We start from the raw sequence: 24,655 nt of genomic DNA on the forward strand, positions 1-24,655 counted from the left end.
GCCTTTACAGTTTACCTTCATGATTTCTTTTTATCAAAAAATACTTTCGTGTTTGTTGTTGTTGTTTAACAAGACTTTTTTCTTCCTCCTCACGTGCTACGGATATACTTTATCCATCAGTACTTTTATTACTTTTGAGATATAGATTAAAATGATTTATTTCTCCATTATTTTGTGGTGTAACAATACGGTAGCAAAATATTTTTGTAACAGGTGTCTTTAAGTATAAATATAATGATAGTCAATATAAAACTTGTGGTAGTTTAATATCATTCAAACACTCTTTATGCATAGAGTCACTTGATCTTTAGTACAAAACTTTTAATGTTAGTGTGAAAACAGTTGATGAAAGTTGAAAGCTATAATGCTTAATAAATTCTAGAAACGTTATTTATAACCATACCGATGTTGTAATAAAATTATTTAATGCTGAACAAATGCTAGAATCTTACGTTTAATGATAAATGAATGATGTTATCGAGATTTAATACTTAATGATACTAAATGAAACCTCTTTTTATAATCATTAAGAAACAATAAAAAGGTATTAAATATTTATATCTGTATTTATAGTAAACTAACAGAAATAAACATTTTATATTATTTAATTAATATTTAATCATTTCGAATCAATCTATAATCACTCTGACATAATTATATAAGTTAAATTAATTTAAAGTTTTAATATTGATTTTATTTAGCAATAAAAAATATAATAATTTACGTACTGTAAAGTAATTTTAATAATAAATAAACTAGAGAATATCTTCAATATAAAATAGATAATTTACAAGGAAATAGAACAAGGAAAAATCTAAATAGATATTTATTTTATCTCTCCAAAAGAAACTGCAAAATTCAGATTATATCTAGCCTGTTTTTTTTTTCTTCTTTTTCCTAAGCATCTATCTCCTTTCATATTTTCCTCAGAGAATTCGCTTTACTAACATGTATGGATCTATCATTCTTCATCCAATTCCATCAGGTGAAAATCAAGGTAATCGTAGTAGTGGTTCCAGATTTGTGAAAGCAACGGCTGGATTAGATTTTGCCACATTGTTTCCATCTTCCATCGTTGTTACAAATTTCATATATCTTTGTATTATTGTCGATAAGAAATATTTTAAATTAGATGAACATAGTTTCTATCCGGATGTTGACTGTACCGCATCGGAGTCATTCTGTCTAGCTGTTAGAGGTTGAAATATTGTAATCAGACAGTAGGATAGCAATAACACTCTTTCCATAATTCAATTTCTTGCGCCTATATTATCTGCTTAGGGAATGCATTTTTATAAGAATTCAAGTTATGAAGTTTTATACTGTTATACGTGTACATTACTTCTTTAGTAGAATTTTTTTTCTTTTTTTTAAACATGGGGAAAAAACTTGTAATTGTAAAAGCCTTACTGTCTTTAAATTCTAATATTATTGTTAATTGTCTACTTGGACTTTACTTATTAATAGGACTTTATACTGGTGTTTAAGGATTGGCACAGTAATGAGAGTTAGTTCAGGAAAGAACAAAATTTCTCTTAAATTCTAATATTATTGTTAATTGTCTACTTGGACTTTATTATACAGAAATTATTACTACAGGTGATATAATAAAGAAATTTTGTTCTTTCCTGAACTAACTCTCATTACTGTGCCAATCCTTAAACACCAGTATAAAGTCCTATTAATAAGTAAAGTCCAAGTAGACAATTAACAATAATGGGAAAAAAACGTTTTCAGACATAAATTAGATTAAATTAATTTTTTTTCCTTTTTCTTTTTTCCTATTATTATTAAAAATTCTAGAAAAAAATTTAAATTGAATTTAAATTTAATTTCAGTATAAAATTACATTATAAAACAAAGTAATAATACCTTTATTCAATTTAATATATAAAATTCAGTAATAAAATATTCATAAGTAAACTATCCTTTATTTTTACACTAACATAAAAAAATAAATAGATTATAAATAAATTCGTTTATTTTCGGGCAATTTATTAATAAAATGAATTATTTTTTATATAATATTAATAATATTATTATTAAATTTTATTGAAATTTACCTATTCGTTTTCGTGTTAAGTAATGTTTTTCTTTTTAAAACACGAAAATAAGTAATCGATAAATTATATTTATGATATATTTACTTTGTAATCCAACCTTGTTTATTTATTTATTCATTATTCTTACTCTTTTATAAAATATGAAACTAAATCAATTTATGTTGACATTAAACTTTCTAGATTAAAATTAGTTAAGTGATATATTTGAAGTCAGCAAAATCATTTCAAAGGATGGGAAGATAGATATTTAATGCAGCTGAGTATTCTTTATAGATGTTCTTTAAGATCTTATAGCCTTAGGAAGAAATATCCATTCGATAACGCTAAAAGAAAAGGAATAAAAAATAAGGAAAGAGAAGAAAAACTAGAGTCTGACGTTGCGATTCTTTGTGGGTATTGATTACACTTAGATATATCAGATATCGTCTTTCTCTCTTTCCTCTCTCTGTCTCTATGTCTGTATAAGTGGCATCTACAAACAACTTCTACAAGCGGTAATTATAAAAAGGAGTAAGAAAGAAATTTCAATCTAGTTTTAGGTGCAAGTTTATTGACTGTTTAAAAACCGATAGCCCGAAGCAAAAGCCTTCAGATTGTAAGAAAGTTTAATATGGCGATGTTATGTACCTAAAGGGGATGTCCTGTCCAAAAGTTACTCACCGATAAAAGACATCTTTTTACTTCTCCTGGAGGGTTTGAGTGCTGAATGTCTCTACAGTACGAATATTGGCGCCAACCATATTTATAGAAAATTTCACACAACCAACGATTTGGAAAAAGGAGTCGGGAATGTGAATTGTTATGCTCCTAAACGATAGTTGTGATTAGAATTTTTGCCGTCTAAAGCATTGATTTTTTCGTTTCTTTAAAACATCCCGTACGATAAATATTAATGGTTAAATTATATTTTTATACTTTTCTATAAAGATTTTTTGATATTAGATATTTTTTAACAGATAAAAGTAATAGAAATTTCAATCAATCTTGTTGACAAAATCAATTTAATTTTCGAATAAGCATTTCGAAAAAATGTAAGGAATGAATATATTATGCCTCATTTCACATACATATAGCCTATCTATTTTAATATAATTAAAATGTTTTAAAATTAATGTATAAAATACGTAATTAAGATTTAATTATAAATAAAGCACAGTTCTTCGTTCTTTTTGTAATAAACCAAGAAAGTAAAACCTGTTAAATAGGCTGCAAATGATCATTTAGTTTGATTGGTTAATCTAAATTTAACTTGATTCATTCAACAAGTTTATTGGTTGTATTTACAACAAATTACGATAAACTGGAATGCTTGCATATAGAATCTCCAATCAACACAAGAGCCAATAATCATTCTTTCAGTTGATTGGTTAATTAAAATTTAAATTTTTATGGGCGTGTTAATGAGTGATCGTGTTAAGAATAGCGTGAAAATAGCCATTTCAACGATTATTTTTGATTTTAATCGATTATTAATTGATATTTTACATTACCAAATTATAAATTATTCATAGTTTAAATGAATTTAATTAATTAATAAAAGCGAAATGTTTGAAGATGTATTTAACACTATCCATTTTATGTACACAAACTAAGCAATCTATCAATCTTGTTAATATTACCGAATATTCACAAATTATAATTTATATTTACGGTTTTATTAAAATTGCACAAATTCTTTAAACTTTAGTCATTTCAGCTCTTTATTGAAAAGTTTGTCATGAAGACCCATTAATATAATTCCTCCATAATAGTTGTTAGTTAATGACATCTAAATAGACCGCAGTTAAATAATTTAATGTTAATATTCATTTCATACCTGTTGTTACCTCCCAGTTCCAGGAACTTTCAAGCTTTATTTAGAATATTATAGAATTGGAAATGGCTACTGCCATTACTGTAGCTATACGACTGCTATCAATATGACTATTACGTCGTTATAGTTCATGCTCATTCTGCTCACTCAGACGTATAATATAGCAATGGTCACTGTCAGAGAAGTATTAAAGTCTTCATTAGTATGGCTTTAGAACTGAAATTGTCGAGAACCGATTAAGTGTTGTCAATTATGTTACTATATTATAGAGAAAGCACACTGTTGTAATTATAAATTAATCACACCATATGTACTTGATATTTACCTATACCAATCAGATGGTTTGGGCATTGAACTCGTTGATAACTTACTGTTTATCGAAACAGTGCCACGAGTCATTGCTGGAGTATTGCTGTTATTAATAGTCTAACTACAATGAGTAATTTATGAATGGTATGCAAGATGAATCAAAGACAAAGCAGTAATTATTAGCTATAATATATAATATAGTTTTTACACTTTTTGTTATTTTTTAAAAAATATTTATTGTGTAATATTTCATATCTTATTTTCCGCATTAAAATGTTTTTTAATTTCACTTTTTCTCATTAAAATACATGAAATCAAATAAAAGATGTTCTATTTTTCTGAATATAACTCCTAAAATAATTGAAAATAAAATTTTTCACGTGTTTTATGTTTTAAAATCATTATAAAGAGACTATTTTTTTACCTTAAAATTTAAGAAAAAAATTTTAAATTTAAAAAAATATATATTTTTAATACCGTTTTATGATAGAATTTTATTGAAAGTTTGATAAATGATAAAAATTAAATAATTAATTAAAATAAAGTAAAAAAATTGATAAAAACGAAACTTATAATTTAACAAATTAATCGATATTATAATGATGATTGAAATAGAAATATGTGAAACTCAGCAAAAGTTGCAAAGGGTAAAAGTCGAGAAGTGCTGCTGATTAGTCAAGGTGAATTAATTAGAATTGAATCACGAATGCCATTTACGTATGCTGGTCATTGATAGATTGCAAGAAAGCTTTTTTCCTTCCAATGAAAAGTTGTAGCTGGTAAGATTAAGATTCCTTCTAATGGATAACCCAATGGTTTCTTTGTTTTTTTGTCACTTCTTTGATCGATAAGCCTTAAGTATACTAATCTTTATCGTGCTGATGATGCATAGAAAGAAAAACGATTTCCTTTAAAAATGTATTTTTCCCCCTTCTCTCTTTGAGTACTAGCTAATTATTTAATATTTTTTTTTTACTTATATTAATAATTCATAAATCATTTTAAAATTTAAATTCTGTTTTATTTTTAAAAGTAAATTTATAAAATTTAAAATAAAAAATATATATATATATTATACGTTGATGAAGTTGTCCTGAATTGAATTTCATTCATAAAAATGCAACATGTTCATAAGTTTGTGATTAAGGACTCCTGTATTAGTGGACATTGGGGAGATAGAACTTCCTGTTTGAACGTTGATGAGGTCTCATTAATTATCTCATTCTATACGTCACCCGTTCATAACGACTTCAACGATAATTATTTTGTCAAACTAGTAATTATGTGACGAGAAAATGCGAAACAAAAAAACCTTCTGTGTTTAGTGAAAAGATTCCATTTTCTGTGAGTTTTGAGGTATAATGTTTAAGCCGTTTTTTTATGAGAGGGAGAACTTTATTATTGTACGTAAACATAATAATAATTATTAAGTTTGTTTGCATATTAATACTATTATAAACCTGGTTTTTTAAATGAAATTTTACATTTATGAGACTTCGTTTTTCTTTATTTTAAAATTCATTTGTTATGTTAATAATATAAAAAAATTCATCATTTAAATTACATTTTTTTAATAAAAAAATTGTTCACTCAAGAAAAATAATGAAGAGAAAGTTTTTACTTTTTTTTTCTTTTTTAATATTTTTCTATTTCTTGCTTGTTATGTGAAAGCATTTGTTAAATTTGAAAGAGCATCTCTGGCTTTCAATAATTTGTGAATCATTTCTATTCAGTTGTAGTTTTTTTATTTCCCTTTTTAATTAATTAGTAAGGTTATAGAAAAGAAGGAGAAAATTAAAAAAAAAACAATAGAACAACAGAAAGATAACGACACAACAGCAGCAGCAGCAGAAACAATAACAACGACGACGACAACACAACAACAACAACGACAACAACAACAACAGAAAGATAAGAGATAGTATTTGCTGTTTGTTTTAATGTTTGTTTGAAACACAGTTGACAGTTTGTTTACTTTAAAAGAATTAAATTGGATTCTTTCGACAAAAAGCAATAATGTTTTCTAGTGAATGGGTGAATACGATAAATTGAATAACATGAAAATAGCTTTCTATTTTAAGCTTTAGATAATATAAAGTAAAATGTTTTTATTCGAAAACAATTTTTATAATAGGATGCAATTGTTATAAAATGTTGATTGAAAAAAATATATATATTCATATGTATAAATAAATTAAATTTTTAAATGAAGTTATATTTATCACTTTATTATAATTATTTTTTAAAGTATAAATGTTTTGCTAAATAAAATTTTTTTTTAAAATAAATAAATACATTTTTATACTCAAATTCGTTAGATCTTTAATGTTTAAATCGCACATTTAAATAATTTATATAATAGTTTAGTCATAAAAACGATTATTTTTAAATTTTAAAATAGACTAAAATATACTGAATTCATATAAAGTATATTTTATCCATTAATTTTTTATTTTTTAGTAAACAAAATAACATTAATAGCCATAAAAACACAGGAAAAAAATAGTAAAGATGCCGATATTTTTATAACTAGAGAACTATAAAAATAATTTATGCAAATATCTACACGAAAATTCCTATATCAATCATAAAACTAATAACCTAAATGTGCACATAATCACTCAAATTTGTAAATATTTTTGCAGTACTGCAATTTATATATATATGTATATATTTTTCCTGCTAGATAATGTCAAGTCGGATTTCCTAAAGGTGATACATGCTCCTAGAAGTAACTTAGACATAAATGTAAAATAAACTAGATTTATTTCTTAGATAAAGCACTAATATCAGCACGAATCCACTATAAGAAACGATTAGATCCGATGCAGAACCATCTAACTGTCACATAGAGGATGTCAATTTTATACAGTGTTTTAATAAATTTCTAACATCCGATTTTCATATTTATAACTAAATTTCTTCCCATTTTTTATAACATTTTAATAAATTGTATGTGGCTAAATTTATTTTCGAAAATTGTATAAAATTTTGAAGATTTTCACGCGTAACAGTTTATAATAGGTGATGTTTTGAGACGAATCATTTTAAATTTAGCCCATAGAAATTCTCCCATTATTAATGCAGAAATATCAAAAATGCGTTAGTTATTGCAAAAAAATAAGAATAAAACGAGGAAAAATTTATATGATATCTACAGCTAGAATAAAAATGTTTATACAGAGAGACGAAATTTAAGTAATTTTTATAAATATTCGAATGTAAATTTTAAAAATTCATTTAAAAAATTTTTTATTGTTTATTCCTTTGTTAAATTTTCAAAATATTTTTATTTTATACTTGTTATTCGCTTCTTATACAACGAATCGTTATCTTTCTTATATAGCTTACAACTGAGTAATAATAATAATAATAATAATAACAATTAAAAAACTTAGAAACTTATTAAACAAATGAATTAACAAAAAGAAAAATAATTTCCATACAGAGAATATTAAAATGATGCGGATGTATTAATTCCTATATCAGAATCTAATCTGGCCGGAAGAGAAGAGACAACTGCAACACTACCACAGCTATTAAGGTTAAACTAACGATAGCAAGCCACTTGTGAGGGACGTTACATCCACAATGAAGATAACAATCTATGTAAGAGACAGTAAAGTTTAAATGTAGAGCCGTATATAGTCGAGTAAAAGAGAGGTTTAAACTTAGACTTTATCGCTTCCTGGTTTTCCCGAACAAGTTTACAGGACAAACCATCGATAAATATCAGTTGAAAAATGATAGCACAGTCAACCACGTATAAAATCTTGATGGCTGGACTTATTTTTGTCTTTATTTCTGCCATTCAACGTCACGTCATAGATTATCTATCGTTTAAGGATTACGTACTGGTACAATGGGTAGGGCTTTTTCATGATAGCACCTTTCTTTCTTTTTTTTTTTTTTTCCTAATAACTAACTGACCACTCACGACTATTGAATATTCTATACTGTTATCGATTTTGTAATTATCCTGTTCTAGTATTCATTGTGGCATAATTACGATTTTTAAATGCATTCATTTATTAATGAGGAATGTTTAGTTATCAGGCATATGTGATGAATGTTAAATGTATCGAGTTCCAAATTTCTCTTTTATTTTTATATTTTTTTTTATTACATTAAATATATAAGTATTATAATTTAAATATTGATGGATATCAACGTTAATTAATATTTAAGTTATATAATTAAATTAATTTAAAAAATAATCATTCATTTTTAACCTTTGACGATGTGTTCAGATAAAAAATAATTGTTCGAGTTTGTTGAAATGTATAAGCTAATATTTTAATTTTCGTTTAATTATTTAATAACTTAAGAAGAAAAATAAACTATAAAAACGAAAAATAGTAAGATTTTAAGGTAAAAAATAAAGTTAAAATAAGTATAATTGCGTAAAGAAACTTGATAATTAAATAGAGAAATTTCGAGTAAAATATAAAAAAATAAATGCAAAATTAACGATACTTATTAGAAATAAATTCACGAAATATATATATATATAAAACAAATATATCATAAATAAATATTCGTTACATATTTCATAATGCCTTAATTACTTATGGAACAACAGAATTCAATTATTTATAATTAACTGAGAGAGACAGAATAAATGACTTTTTCAAAGTTATTAATGGCATAAATATTTAAATTCGTCTTACAAATATAAATATGTAGGTTTATTATGATAATTTTAAAATAACTTTTGATTAAATTCATCAATCTCATTCACTGATCCTTTATGTTAAATTTTCTCCTACCTCTTACACAACAAGAAAGATTATAATATTGGAAATAATACGTTAAAATATGTTATACCAATTTTGCTGACCGTGCATGATTGTCACTTCGATGAATTATTCTCTCATCCTTCGATACACTTCGTCAGCATGTTGATTGCTTGCATTAAGGATAAATCCCTTGTTTGTGCACATCATAAATCTAATGTTTTCCTCGACTAAATTTGACAGTTTAGTAATATGTAAAATGATTTGCTTTAGTAACTGTGCTTTGTATATTACTAACTTTCGTGATTCATTCAAATAAATTCAGAGAAACAAATAACAAAAATTATATTTTTCATGAATTCGAAATGTTTTTGATAAACACTCGAAATTATAATAACCATGGATAAGAATATACAAGTAGTATATTCTTATCCATTACATACTTACTTACACGAGTAGTATATAAAGAAATTTTATAAAGTAATAAAGTTATCTTTCTCAAAGTTAAAATTAAAATCAAAAATTTAATTCTTAAAATTTTATATTTATTTATTTATTCATCATCATAAATTGAATTAGGTTGTAGATAACACTTTACCCTTTTCATGTTTTTATTTGTTTTAATTATTCAAATGTTTTTGATTTAAAAATAAAAATTTGTTTATCAGTTTTCTATTTCTTTATGCTTAAAAAAATTATAAATACTTTATTTAATTTAACGAAAAAAAATTGAAAGTTTTATATTAATCGTGTTTTTAGTTAATTTAATTTTTATTAAAGTTCTATTTTTGTATTAAAATAATTAATTTATTATTTTTTATATGTTTTTAATTTTAAGAATTGTTCGTAAATATTTTATCAAATCGAGTAAAAAATTTATACATTTTTATAATTTAAAAAAAAATCTTTAATTGATATATTACAATTTTAATTTGTATTTTAAAATATGATTAAATTAATTTAATTTATTTTTTAAACTGTATGAGATGAAATTTTTAAAAATATATATATTATAGTTTATATAACAAATTAAAAAAAAAACTATTTATACGTGATAGAGATTTAGTTCTTTAACTCTTAGAATTTTACTTATTTTTCTGATAACTCTTAAAAATTGTACAAGCATAATCAGTGTAAACAATCAAATAAACATTTTTATTTATTATATATATATATATATATTGTTTTTAAATAAAATAATATAGAAAAATATCGTGTTAACAGAAAAGGAGATATTTCAAAATCGTTCCATCATCTATTTGTATTAAACCTCAAAGTTTTAGACAAGAGAGAAACAATTGTTGTTGTTCCCTGGGTAGATTTTTCTAACATAACATGAAGAGCACTTTAAACACATTTCGTTACTCCGTTTTAGAAGACTGATTACTACAATCTATCACAGTTGTTGACGGCTACAGCCAAACTAGGCAAGTAGGAATATCTTTTTACAAAAAGATTTAGTAGTACCGCCTTATGTAACGAGATATTTAAGGACACTGTGTATATCGTAGGGTGTCATTTGGCACCAAATAACAAGGGTACATCGATCTTATTTCTTCAAAACGACTACATAATGTTGTAGTTTGGGATTTTATCCTTCTTATTCACTATACTTCTTTACACTTTTGTAAAAAAAAGAAAAAAAAAATAGAAAATATTTTCACATTTTTCCCCTCTATATTTCCATAAGTGTAGTAAGTATATCTTTTAGTTTTTCGCTTCGTTTTCTTGAATATTAAAACAACATATCTGTGTTTTTTTTAAAAGATGAAAGAATGAAATTCCAATAAATTGATGTCAATTCTTGTTCGCGTCATTAATTTTCAGTTTATGTTGTGTAACTGTTATATTTCTTTCCCTCTACGAAACTGGATATAGCAGAGAAAGGAAGCTGAAATTAGAGTAGTTCACCATTTTTTCTCATCCCCTTTTTTTTCTTTTTCTCCTTTCTTTACTTGGGGACTTGTATTCCTTGTCTCCTGTCTGTTGTCATTAATACGACAAACAGAAAAACACAGATACAAACTGAATTTTCTATCATTTCTTATCAATGAAGTAGAACTTTGTGTATGAGGCTAAAATTTTATTGCAAAGAACAATTTTACAATTCACTTCGAGAATAAATACTTTTTTTTTTTTTTTTTAAGACACACCTAACAGTCGGATATTTATCTTTAGGCTACATCAAATATAAGTCATATTTTATGGAAAGGAGGAAAAAAATCTTAAAATTTAAAAATGAAAATTAAATTTAATATACCTTGAGAAATATATATATATTCATACAATCAATTGTTTACATCAAAAATAGCAATTTTTACAATGTTTTTCTCCTTCAAGCAAAAGTCACGTTATATTAAACTGTCTTTTATATTTTTACCTTGACATTATAATTTAATATATTTTTCTTGTTATTTACTTATAAAATGCTTTTTTCCCCCCTTTTATTTTTCTTTTATATTTTATTAAAAGAGGGAAAAATTAAAACAAGATTTTCATTTTTAGAATTAGTTTTAAAAACTTGTCTGTTAATAGTTTAAAATTTCTTATTTAATTATTTTATATTTATAAATTTAAATTAAGATAAAATACAATCGAATTCTATTTTCTTTTTTATTATATTATTATTATTATTTAAATCCAACTTAATTTATTTATTGTTAAGAAATTACCTCATTCATTAAACTGATTTGCATTTGAATTATAATTTTTCATCAATTATAAATGTAAATGGAACTTTAATAATTGGTTTAAGTAAGAGGGGAGAGCCTTTTTTTTCGGTATTTTAAGTGATAAATAAAAAGGAAAACCTTGTTGAAAGATAGTTTAATTCTACTAATGTTCACACACGTTGAAACTCATATATCGGTTATTCTAATTAAATACAACATAAGTTATCGAGTGAATAAGAAGAAAGATGATTTTTAAACCGCACTAACGAAGCTGGAAAAAATAGAAAAAAAAAAGAACAGCAGCAAGGATTAAATCAACTATGGAACTTTCTTTTAATAAATTACATTTTTACTTTTTTTTTATTCTACATAAAAATTTATTGAACGAGTTATCAAAAGACGAAATATTTGAAAAAATATATATATATTCTTTTTTGAGAAACCTCATTTAAAAGTAGAAAAAAAAATATAATAATAAAATAAAAAAAGGAAGGGGAAAAAAGGATAAAGGATTAGTTTAATTCTTTCCTTGTCTAATCTTTTCATTGAAAAATTCATTTTAACATGTTAAAAATTCTGAAAGATTAAATATAATTCAAGAAATGAATTTATAATTAAATCATTTTTAGATTTATTATTATTATTATTATTATTATTCATTTTATCTATAAATGATTAATTAATATAGAATTTTAATTCTATTTATTCATTAATAATAAGAAGTATCTGAAAAGGGAAAGTCTTTTAAATAAAAATTTTGGAAAATTTAACATTTTTCAAATATTGCATTCATCAAATAAAAATGACAAAATACATTGTCACTTTTTATTTTTTTTTTATTTTCTTTTCCTTCTTTTTTATTTATTTTATTTTTTTCTTGAAATTTACAAAGAAGTAAAATGTCATTTTTCAGAAAATTACAATAAAAGTAAAAATGTCAACTTTGTGAAATTGACATTTTCTTTTCATATTGTTTACGGTATTTATAAAGTACACCTAGCGCCATCTGTTGTGTAGAATTATAAATAATGTGTGAGAAATTATTTTTAAAATATTATAATTTTACTTCTATCTAAAAATACTTCACTATTTTAAATATTATATAAAATAATTAATATTATTAATTATTCATTTTAATTAATATTATTATGTAAAAGTTTATTATAAATTCAAAATTAAAATTCTGCAATGAATGAGTATTAATAATTAAATATATATATATTAATCATAAAATTATTTATTTGTAAGATAATGAGAAAAATTTATTTATTTATTTTTTATTTTTTTGTTAAGTATCGTATGAATTATAAAGACAAATTTACATTTTTACTTAAGAAATAAAAAAATAAAAAATAAAATAAAAATAAAGAAAAATGTGACAAAAGAATAATAACGAGTTTTGTGAAAAATGAAGGAGAGAAAAAAATATAAATGAATGAAAAAAGTCAACACATTTCTGTAGATACTGAAACAATTTCATTGTTCAATGACAAATTAACGAGGAGTCTTTCCTACCTACTCTTTCTTCATTAGCACAGTGATAGCTGCAAGACGATCAATAGCAAATCGAAATGAAAGGGTCCGACATTACTTTTCCATTAATCTTTTGTTAACAAAAATTTTTCTGAAATTTATAATTTATCTCCTTAAGTAATTTTAAAATTTGATTATTATTACTTTTTCTAATAATAATTTATATTTCGTTAATTATTAAATGTATCTCTTACTATCAAACTCTCCACAACTTCACCCCTTTTTTCAGGGAGATTTATAAGGGAAATAAGTAATTGTATACAATTTTTAAGTGCTAATTTTCAGAAATTAGAGTATAAATTTCAAGAAATTCCCTACTAACTTCAATTATTTGTTAAAAATCGTACCCCCTTTCCCAATTATTTCCCCTTTCTACAAATGTTTCGACGATTATACAGTTCAATATTCTTATTGTTTAAATTAATTCGTGTGTGATAATATTTTGGTTAATGTAACCCTTGGTGCCAAGATGGCGGCTTGTTTTTGATTCCAGCAAGGAAACAGTGGGACGCGTTTTCTAATTTAACCTAACCTATTAATAATTTGGTTGCTAATAATTATGGTAATTTATTAGAATAGGTTAGGTTAGGTTAGAACGTGCGTCCCACTGTTTCCTTGCTGGAATCAGAGATGAGCCGCCATCTTGGCACCAAGGGTTACATTAACCGATATTTTTTAATCGTGAATACAGTTTTAACGTGTTATACATTAATTACTTCTAAGAGTATAAGAGTAATAAAATTATATATTTTTATGTGTTATAAAACGATAATTTTCTAGTTAAAAAAAATTTAAAATGCTGTAATTGTTTTTAATTAAAAATATAATATTAATCTATTCAATTTTCTCATTTACAATATTTTGAAAGAAAATAATACTTCAAAAGATAAATATGTTAAATATAAGAAGCTGTACAATTAAAGCAAGTAAGATAATTCGATATTTTAATTAGAATATTCTTTTGTGAGTTGGAAAAATAATTTTTTCCTTTCTTCTATCTCTATATAATTAATATCGTACAATAAATTATTTTAACGGTTTTTAAAAACAAGAAAAAACAGCAAAATATCACTAATGATTCAATTAATATCTGTAGAAACATCGCTCTTGTATTAATTATCAAGTGAAATATCTGTAAATAATTATATAAAATTACTCAGAAAACCCAAAGTAAAATAATAAATAACATATGAAACCTGCGAGAAGAAAGAGTGGATGGTTTCAATTTCAGGTCTAATAAAAGAGAATGTTTCGATGCGTCAAAACATTCCTTTTTATTAAAGCTGAAAGTTGTTAAAGGAAAAGATATCATCAGAAAGGGAGGTATATGGAATGTTACTCCCTTTTTCCTACAATAGGGGGTTTATAAAAGTCCAAACCCCCTGAAAATGTCAGCAACCATGAAACCATATCGACGTTCATTTAGATAAAAACATCGATACTATTTCGCGTTGTCGACCATCAGTCGAAAAGTGGCGAGCTGTCAACTCTGGTGATGATTTATGAGAGAGGCCACTAGTTCCTTTACTTGGACATTTCTGAGCGATGCCATGTCCCTTTGATTTTTTTATTATTATTTTTTTAAAACCTGAATATCTAAAAAAGAAAAGAAAGCGTACGACAAGCCACAGAGGTCAAGGAAAACATTTGTTTCTTAAGAAATCGATTGATGAATTTTATCACAGAAATTATATTTTAAAAAAATTAGTAGATGCATTTTTTAATTTTAATTTTAATTATAGAAGTTAATTTAAATTAGTTATTTTTATTACATTGACTGATTTTGTTCCTCATAGTTCATCCTTGTAAATGAATTCTAATTACAATCACGATGTTGTAAAGTATCGTAGAGATTTCATTCTTGATCTGAAACTTTAGTGAAATGTTATTTAATCTCATGATCTCATTCTATTTGTACAATTGAACATTTTAGTTTGATATCGTTCTAGAATTGAACACAAGTGCAACTCTCTATTTACTTAGAAAACTTAATTATACTATATCACTAATCATCTCTGTTTACGTAAATTAGCAGTTGCAAGTTTATCCCAATTTAAATGCTAATTAAAATATCACATTTCGACTACATTTCATTATTATCATTTTAAATAAATTTCGTAACATTTTTTTCATTCGTAATCTTATCTCAAATCTCGTCAGACTCATTTACATTTATTTAAAAAAATAATGGAAAAAGGGTTTCCTTAATTAAAAACCTATGCAATTGATTGGATTATCGTGAAAGTTAATCTCTATAATGACATTTAAATCTTATCATATATATATATATATATATATTTTGAGATAGATAATTTAAATTTTATTTTTTTACAATTGGATAAATAATATCTTCTATTGGTTTTTATTGTGTAAGACAATGATATTGTTTGAAACGAGAATTGATTTAATTATGTTGGACAAGAATAATGCAATTTAATCGCTTTAAAAATATTTTAATTTATAAATTTTTAGCTTGTAGTTTAATTTTTATAATGCTAAACAAATCATTTGTTTCTTATAGTATCACTACGCTACTGTACGAAATAAATGATATAGTTGTCTTTTTTCCCCCTTTTTCCTCCTCCAATTTCTTCTGTATTGTTTCTCTCTGCCATTCAGAAACGATAAAAGCTCTTCAAATAGAGGAAAATCTTTAGATGTAGAAAATATTTTTCATTCTGTGATTACGTTTCGGAAGTCCAAAATCTTATTTTCTCCTGTCCTGTATTAACGAGATTAGTGAGAAGTGCAGTCCAGTTGCTGTTACAAATAGTTGTTCTGCACTAAAACGAACACAGAACAAACGGTCGAGACCTTGTCTCTATCCACAGGATTATGTTAGACGTAAAAGAACGAACCATGTTTTATTTTTATCCTATACATTGTGCAGATGGTATACTTGACTGCAACAAAAGATATGGAGATTGCAGTGAACGTAGAAAGACACAGGTCTCATCAATCAATTCTCGTCCTCTAAACTTTTGATAAAACAGTAAAAGCAATGTCCGGAATTTATTTTTGTTTCAATCATTCATAGGGAAAACATTATTTTTACTTAATGTATTATTTATTATTATATTATATACATTACAATTTTTCTTATTTAAATTCAGGTATCGTGGATCAGAAGAAGAGATTTACATGTTTTAACAGTAGGAAGGTTCACATATACGAGCGATCAGAGATTTCAAACTATACATTTAGAAAATTCAGATGATTGGACACTCCAAATTAAATATCCTCAGAAGCAGGATGCTGGAATTTATGAGTGTCAAGTCAGTACAGTACCGAAAATGAGCATATTCATCACATTAAATGTTGTAGGTAAGTGTATGCTGTTCACATAAATTTTTACTCTAAGTTGCTGTAAAATATAATCACATTTTAAAGCGAAAGTATTTTAAGTATTATTTGAGAGTTTAACCGGTTATAATTACTATAAAAGATGTACAAGGCTATTGAAAACATTAAAAATAAAATTAATTTTTATGCTTTACTATACCTTTTAATTAACGTTATATTTCTTAAAAGAATTATGTTATAGTTTAACACAAAACTTTTATAACAACATTTTCAGTTATATATTTAAGAAAACTTTCTAAAAATTTTAGTATCTTTTAAAGAAATTTTTAATTATTATTAATAAATATAAGTTAATGAATTAATAAGGTTTAAAAATAATACATATATATATATATATATATATATATAGTTCTTTTTTAATTATTTAAGATATGTATTTATATGATTTTTAACATCTTTACTAATTTCTCTTACGGCCCATCAAAGATTTTATGATCTTTTATAGTTTTATGTCTTTTTATGTCTTCATGATAAACGAGAATGTCTTAAAATATAATTTCATTACGATATCATGGATCATACTAAACTGATCATTATAGGTAAGGTCATGAAATTACGATATTATCTATCAGGATGACACATATTACACGAGTAAAAAAACCGTATAAAAATACTGTTATTGTGATGATAATGATCATTTAAAAATATATCTTAAAAAAAAAAATTTTCGGTAGTTTATTAATCAGAATTTTTTATTAAATAATTAAAATCGTTTTTATTAATAAATATTTTAAGCTGTAATAACATTAATTAATTCTTGTTTATATGCTGTAATTATTTACATTCTTGTGAAAAAAAATTAAATAAAAAAATAAGAATATAAAGTATAAAATAAAATCGCTTAAATGTATTTACCAATAAATATTTTAGTATTATTATTATTATTATTGTTGTTGTTGTTGTTGTTGTAAAAATATAAATAAATAATTTATTTTTTAAATTTGAAAAATATATTTTATTTTTTAAAAGTTATTTAATGTATGTTTATATTTTTGTAATTTAAAAAAATATATATTTAATGCTTAAAGCACTAAATTTATTTGTCTAGTTTTTTTTTTCTTATTTTTTTTTGAAAAGAAAAGCAAATTTAGATTATATAAAAAATCAAATTTGATCGATTTTCTTCTAGAAATAGCATCCTATTTCTTTTTTAATTCTTGAACTTATTTTCATGAAATTCTTTTGATATATATGTATATAAAATTTACTAAAACTTTTCGAAGTTTGGGGGAAATATATATATATTGGATTTTTGCTCACTTACGTGTTGGACTGTATACAATTGTAGTATGGAAAAACTAAGAAAATTGATCGAGAAATAGCAACTTTTCTCTTCAAAACTAGAAATACTGAGAGGGTTATACATAAAAGGGTTTACTTAGCGGAAGAACCTTCGTACACATGATCCATGGCTCGTTTGTCTGGCTCAAGTGAGCTTTTTCACTTCTGTAACCTAAAAGATTAAGGATGTCCACAGGATTGCTCTAGGGACTTCTCTAGTCACCCTGTTACCCCGGGCAACCACTCGTTTACTTCTGTCTCTGAAGAACTTTACTTCTTTCTTTACATGCACCGTTGGGCATTGTTCGCCAGGCAAGTGGGCGACGACCTATGCACTAGTACTTTTCTAGTGTTTCGATGATCCGGGATGAATCGCCTTCTGAAGTGTCACCGAGCTTATTTGCTGTCACTAATTAATAAATGGAAGTCATTTAATCCAGAAAGAATTGATCTTTCCTTTACTTTATCTTTTGATTTTTGTGATATTTTGAATAGAAAACTAAGCATACGTTCTTAAGAAAATTAATATAATTTTAATAAGTTTCGCAATTTTACATTACTAATTCGTTCAGAAAGAAATATTACTGTACGTTCCAGTGCACAGAATAAAAATCTTTGAAAGTCGACCAACTTCAATGTTCTGAATCAATAATATAAAGGAAAATGTGTATTTCTATTTCTGTCCTATATCTATAGGTAGAAATGAACTGTAAATTAATAATAAAAGAAACAGTAATGGCAAAAAAATTAATGTTATGACACATTTATGAAGTAACACTAAATCATTTGGAGAAGATACAGAATGTTGAGCAATCTTTCGGATAAGTAATCCAAAAACTAGATGTTTGCACTGTTGAACTAGTATTTATTTTCTCTGGGATGAACAATAAAAAATGGTAGTCATAAAAGATGGTTCCAATAACCCGATCAACCATTAGCGGATTCCCTATAGGGCACTAGGGAGTTAGAAAAGAAGCAATCCTGTTTTGCCTTCTTCCATTCATTGATTTTTATCTGGACATTTCCTACACTTCCACATCGTGGACAAGGTCTTAATTCAGCTAATCAATATGTTCTTCTTCTGCAATATTCTCCAACAACCTCTTACTTTCGATAAGAAATAATCATGTCGTGTAAAACAATCTTTTATATGTGTTGCTCTTTCTAATGTACAATTCTCTTACTCTCTAAAAACATACATTAAAAAAATTAATTATAAAGAAATAAAAACGTTAATTAGCAATTACTTTAGTTTTCAACTATTCGATAATTTGTGCTATTTAATTAATTTAGATATTTACTTTTCTAACTCTCTGAGAAAATTACAAAATTTATTCATGTATTATAAGATTACAATTGAGGATTATATTTATTTATTTTGTCAATATTGCTTATTGTTTACATTTTAAATTTTATTGTATTTACTGGAAAGATTAAAATCAATAAATTTAATCTTCTTTTTCTATTTTTCTAAATTTATACTTAAATTATGAACTTTTACTTAATATTGCTAATTGACTTTATTTCGTTAATCGATGTTTATTTAATTAAAGATACATCTTAATTAAGAAACTAAATATGTATGATATTTTGGAAGTTGAAGTTAATATGAAATAACACGCAAACAAAATTGTAAACGTATGGTTTCATCAACTTATTGTTTAATTCAGAAAGATTTCTGTGGTTAATGAGTTGTAGCATGCGATAACGCTTAGTGTCTTATCATCCAAAAGAATGTAAATGAACAAAAATTCTGTCTGAAAATCGTCCTATAGAGTAATCTTCCACAGGAACTACTCTTCATTTCTCTGGAGCATTCTACTTCACGTTCCAAAGGAAATAGTGGCGAAATCCTCTGTTAATCAGGAACATATAATCTTACAAATATGTGGTTTTCATCAGCTTAATCTACATTCAAAAAATTTATTTGGCTAATGAATTGTTACATGCCTAAATTCTCATCATTTAGAAGAATTTAAATGAGAAAAATTCTGATACCTAATCGTTCTATGCCTTATCTTTCAGAGAAGCGGTTCCTCATTCCTCTAGAGAATTCTGTTCTCACGTTCCTTAGGGAATGGTAGTGAATCCTAGACTAATCACGCATAATCTATTATAATTCTTGCCATTTTATGCTCCTTATTCTACAGCTACAGCAGTAAAATCTATAGAAAACAAAGAAAAAAAAAATGATTCCATCACCATCGAGACATAAAAGATGCGATCATTTACAATGGTTGGGCAATATGTGGTAGAAGATTGAATATCGTATGAATACCTCAGAGCTATAAATGGCACCTGTATGAGGTTTACTTACGTGAAAAATAAATATAGAATGCCGCTTCTAACTAATAAAAAATCATATTAACGTATATTACGTATATAAATTAATTAATTTTTGCGTTAAATAACTTTTACCGTTTTTCTAAATTGTTTTTAAAAAATTTAAATTTTGCATTTTTAAAAAAATAAAAATACATTTTCACATAAATTACTTTTAATTATTTTTCTTGAAATTTATACTTTAATAATTAAAAAAAAACTATTTTGTATAATTTATTAAATTAGCCATTAAAAGTTAAATAAAAATCTAATTTTATTAACATTTTTTTTAATAAGCCTACAACATTTTATAAAAATTAAAATTAAATTTTAACATTATAATGTAATAAAGTTTTAATTTTAAAAAATTAAAAATTTTTTAAAATAAATTCTTTAATAATTAATTGCTGTAATCTACTTTAACATAATTTAAATATGTAATGTAGAAGTTGAAATATTAAAAATTAATATGTACGGTATAATAATTTTATTTAAAATATATTTAAATAGTAAATAATATTTCACGTATACTGTATATGTCCTTTACTATATATTTATGGAAAAATATTAAATGAGTTTTTTGTCCAGTAAAAAATCGATACATAAACTCACAGTTCAGAGAATTCTTTCTTCGTAGTAACATGGATGTTATTATTTTTTTCCCCTGACAAGAAAAGAGGAGCGATTTTGCTTTGATGACTTTCATATCTCTAACAAGCACATTTCTATAATGATTCATAGTATTATTACCTATATAGATATATGTTTCTTATAAAAAATTTCTAGTAATAATACGTTTAAAATATCTTTTACTGTTGATAATCTTTTGTTAGAGTTATTATTTCTTGTTAATTTATAAAGAGACGATAACTAAATCTCTTTATATACTATATATATATAAATTTATGTGAATGCAAGTTTAAAAGAATTTTCTTACAAAAATCATTTACTTTTCTTGTTCGAATGCAAGACCATCTGTAATAATCAATCATCGAACGGAAGTAGAACGTTTTCCTGACCAATTTCTCCTATCATTGACGAAAATTCGATATTTTATATTAGAGACAAAAAGGGACATTCTGGCGCTGACAAATTGTCCCTAGTGTCTTACATTGTGATGATCTAACAAACTGGGAAATCATAAAGCAAACGAAAGTCTAGCCATTCCATTTCGATCTACCTTCAGAATGTGAAAGTAATAATGGCGACGTCGAGATATTCCATAAAAAATGGCTACTAACTTCTTTCATTTATGATATCGTAAATTAAAGATTTTTCTTATATATAATATTATAAACTATTTAAACAGTTTTTTTTTTCGTTTAAAAATGTAATGTGATTTTTTTAAAACTCCATAAAATATTCATTAATTAAGCAGGGAAGGGAAAAAACAATCTTGTTTAAAACTCAAATCAATAATGCAATGCTTACTTTTAAAAATGATTTGCATTAAAATTACATTTTAAAACTATAAAATAAAGTTTTGTAAGAAGAAAAAAAGAAATAAATATTTACATTATAAAACAAAAATCCTATTCATATAATCGAACAAAAGAGAAAGTTTGATCTCTTTATCATCTTAACAAACTTAAGTTAATCGATAATAACAAATCTCAGCATGTAAAAGTCTAACCAAGAAGTATAGAATAAGCAAAGATGAGAACAAACACACAGGATTACATTGTAGAAGTGAAGCTAGAAAGAGAGACAGAGAGGGAGTGGGAGATACGGAAGTCGCAGTCATCGATTGTTGTGCTATAGGCAATTTACATGACAATAGACAACATACTCACTGTTGTATGGTGTCGCACAAATAGACTTCTCGCATAAATGTAGCAGTTGTCCCCAGGCGTCTGGCATCCCTTGTCACTGCTCGTTCGTCATTGTCAAATTGTGTCGGAAGATATTTGTCAACGATTAATTTACTTCCATAACTAATACTGACAGTAGAACAAACGTATTCGCGGCTATAAACCATCGAACTTTTAGCAAAAATATATGTATATATTTTTTTAATTGTATTTAAATTGTAACAATTATTATACACATAATTACAATTTAAAAACAAATAAAATATATTTAATCAGTGAAATTGATATATTTTTGTAACACATTGGCGAAAAAATTGATGAATAAATTAATTATGTTTAATGAAATAAGAAATTGATTAAATTAACGAAATAACAATAGAAATTGATTACAATTAATTAATTATAATAAAAATTAATTGAAATTAATGAATTACAATAAAAGATATTAAAAATAATACAATTTTTTGAATTTTAATTTAAAATTACTTGTTATTATTAGCTTTTAAATACAAATTAAAGAATCATGCTGAATACTTGACTGAATGCTCTCAAATATAATATCATAAAATGTATTGTGTTATATATATATATATATATATACGTGTGTGTGTGTGTGTGTATATATAGTTTTTTCTTCGTCATTTCTTTCCTGGATACATCGTAGAATTGTTAACTTTAAATATTTAATGAATGGAAAGCATTACAGTTAAATTAAATTGAGTAATTTATAGTAATAAAACGATTATGTGTGGACCTAAATATATAAGAATGATTTATATATATGTGTGTGTGTAAATTTCTGAGTGTGTGTCTATTATATATATATGTATGTAAACCATGTATATACACATTTTCTACTAGATATTTCCCATTTGTTTTTTCATAATATTTCGGAGAAAAATTTGATAGGAAAAAAATCTTGATTGGTTTTGACGCGTTCAATTTAAGTACAGGTTTGTTTGTTTACGGATTTTGCCTGCATGTCATCTTTTATTTAATACAGAACTCACAGATCAAGAACATCTGAATGTATCAAGCCGGCAAAACAGTCAAACATGGCTGCCTTTAGAAGCCATCACAAACTACAGAGGATATGGTAGGATATGGAAATGATTCTTTTTATAAAAATGAAATAATCTTATTAAAATTTACTCTCATGGAATTTACAGCTTTAAATTCTTATAATTTATTTTAATGTTCTTGCTATCTAATATTGGAAAATTAGATAGTATATAACTATATATATTGTTCTTTCACAGACATCAAAGTGTTCATTTACTGAATAGATTAGTTAAGATAATAATTAAAAAAAAAAAACTTTTAAAAATGGGAATTTAAAAAATATGTATGTGTTTTAAGGCATAAAAAATCAGTCAAGATTTGTATAGAATTATAAATTTTATAAATTAAAAATTATTATTGATTAAATCCTTTAAATTCTTTATTTTAATAGTGTAGATATTAAATAATGTAGTCTTATAAAATATTGAAATTGTTTAATATAATTAATTTATATATAATAAAATTTAATTTTTGTAATGATATTAATATAATAAATAAATATTAGTTTATTTTATATTATGAAATGTTATTAAGAATGCAAATCTACGATAGATAAACGAAAAAAGTATTCTTAACACCGCAGATTATTTGATTTACAAGATTAAAACAATTAATTAGGAAATATTAGAATGCTTGATTTAACTAAAAATATATAATTTTACGTTAATAAATTATTTTAGAAATGAAATAATTAAAATAAATTGATTAAAAAAATTAATAAAAATTCAATTATTATTTAATTTGCTTTAAGTAATTTCTGTATTTATATTATTAACAAAATTAATTTGTCTTGAGATAAATTCTTTTTTTATTATTTACTTTAAATGATTAAATCAACCTAATGATAAATAATAATAATAATAATAAATGTTTTATGTATATTTTAAAAATATTTATTTATGACTTTTTCCCCCTTGCTGATTCGATAAGTGATAGACAATATTTATGTATTTATGGAAAAATTTTTGAACATTTGAAATATGTAAGCTTACATGTGCTGTAAAGTACGAATCCACTTTGTTCTTCACAACAGAAACTATTGAATTATTCAGAAAGAAAATTCGATTTACAATAGCATTCAAGTCAAACAGTCGTTTTCTGCTTATACAAAAGATTCGTATACATTTCTGATGAGTTAATTTGAACAAATATAGAAACTGCTAAAGGGTTGAGCAAATTCTACTTAATTCAATTTACTTCTCACTTATCTACTTTTGACGTTTTTCTTTAAGAAACATTTTTTAAAAACTTTATTTATTTATTTTTTCTAAAAATTGTATAAACTACAGCAAAAGTTTTATAGCGATAGAGTTGTTTATTTTATTTTATTTTTTTGGTTATTTATTTTAAGAAAGAAACTTTTACTTATGAGAAATTCTATACCATAAAACATCGCGTTAATAGATAAAAATAGAATAAGTATGAGATATTTGGAGAAAAAATATTCTGTTATCATAAATACATATGTTTATAACTCTACATGAAATGTTTCGTATAAGTGAAAAAATATTTAAATTTATTCTTTTAGTAATATTACATCTTCACGAATAAATTTTATAACGTTACATCAATAAGTTTGTTTTTTTTAAATAATTTTATATCTATATAAATATATTTACATGAATTTTATATCTAAACCAATTTATCTACGTAAAAATGAATTTATAAACTATTAAAAGAAAATATATGA

At 24.4% G+C, this 24,655-nt stretch overlaps 1 protein-coding gene across 1 annotated transcript in view; it reads left to right on the forward strand.

Moving 5' to 3' along the window:
* The window catches only part of LOC136989363 (lachesin-like), a 214,318-nt gene that overhangs the window by 184,066 nt on the left and 5,597 nt on the right, over window positions 1-24,655 (forward strand). The window contains exon 4 of the mRNA XM_067287479.1: window positions 16,240-16,450. Within this exon, the coding sequence (XP_067143580.1) occupies window positions 16,240-16,450 (211 nt within the window). The remainder of the gene's footprint in view (window positions 1-16,239; window positions 16,451-24,655) is intronic.

The sequence above is a fragment of the Centruroides vittatus genome, unplaced genomic scaffold (genome assembly GCF_030686945.1).
Source record: "Centruroides vittatus isolate TY-2023 unplaced genomic scaffold, ASM3068694v2 scaffold_490, whole genome shotgun sequence".
Taxonomy (NCBI): Eukaryota; Metazoa; Arthropoda; class Arachnida; order Scorpiones; family Buthidae; genus Centruroides; species Centruroides vittatus.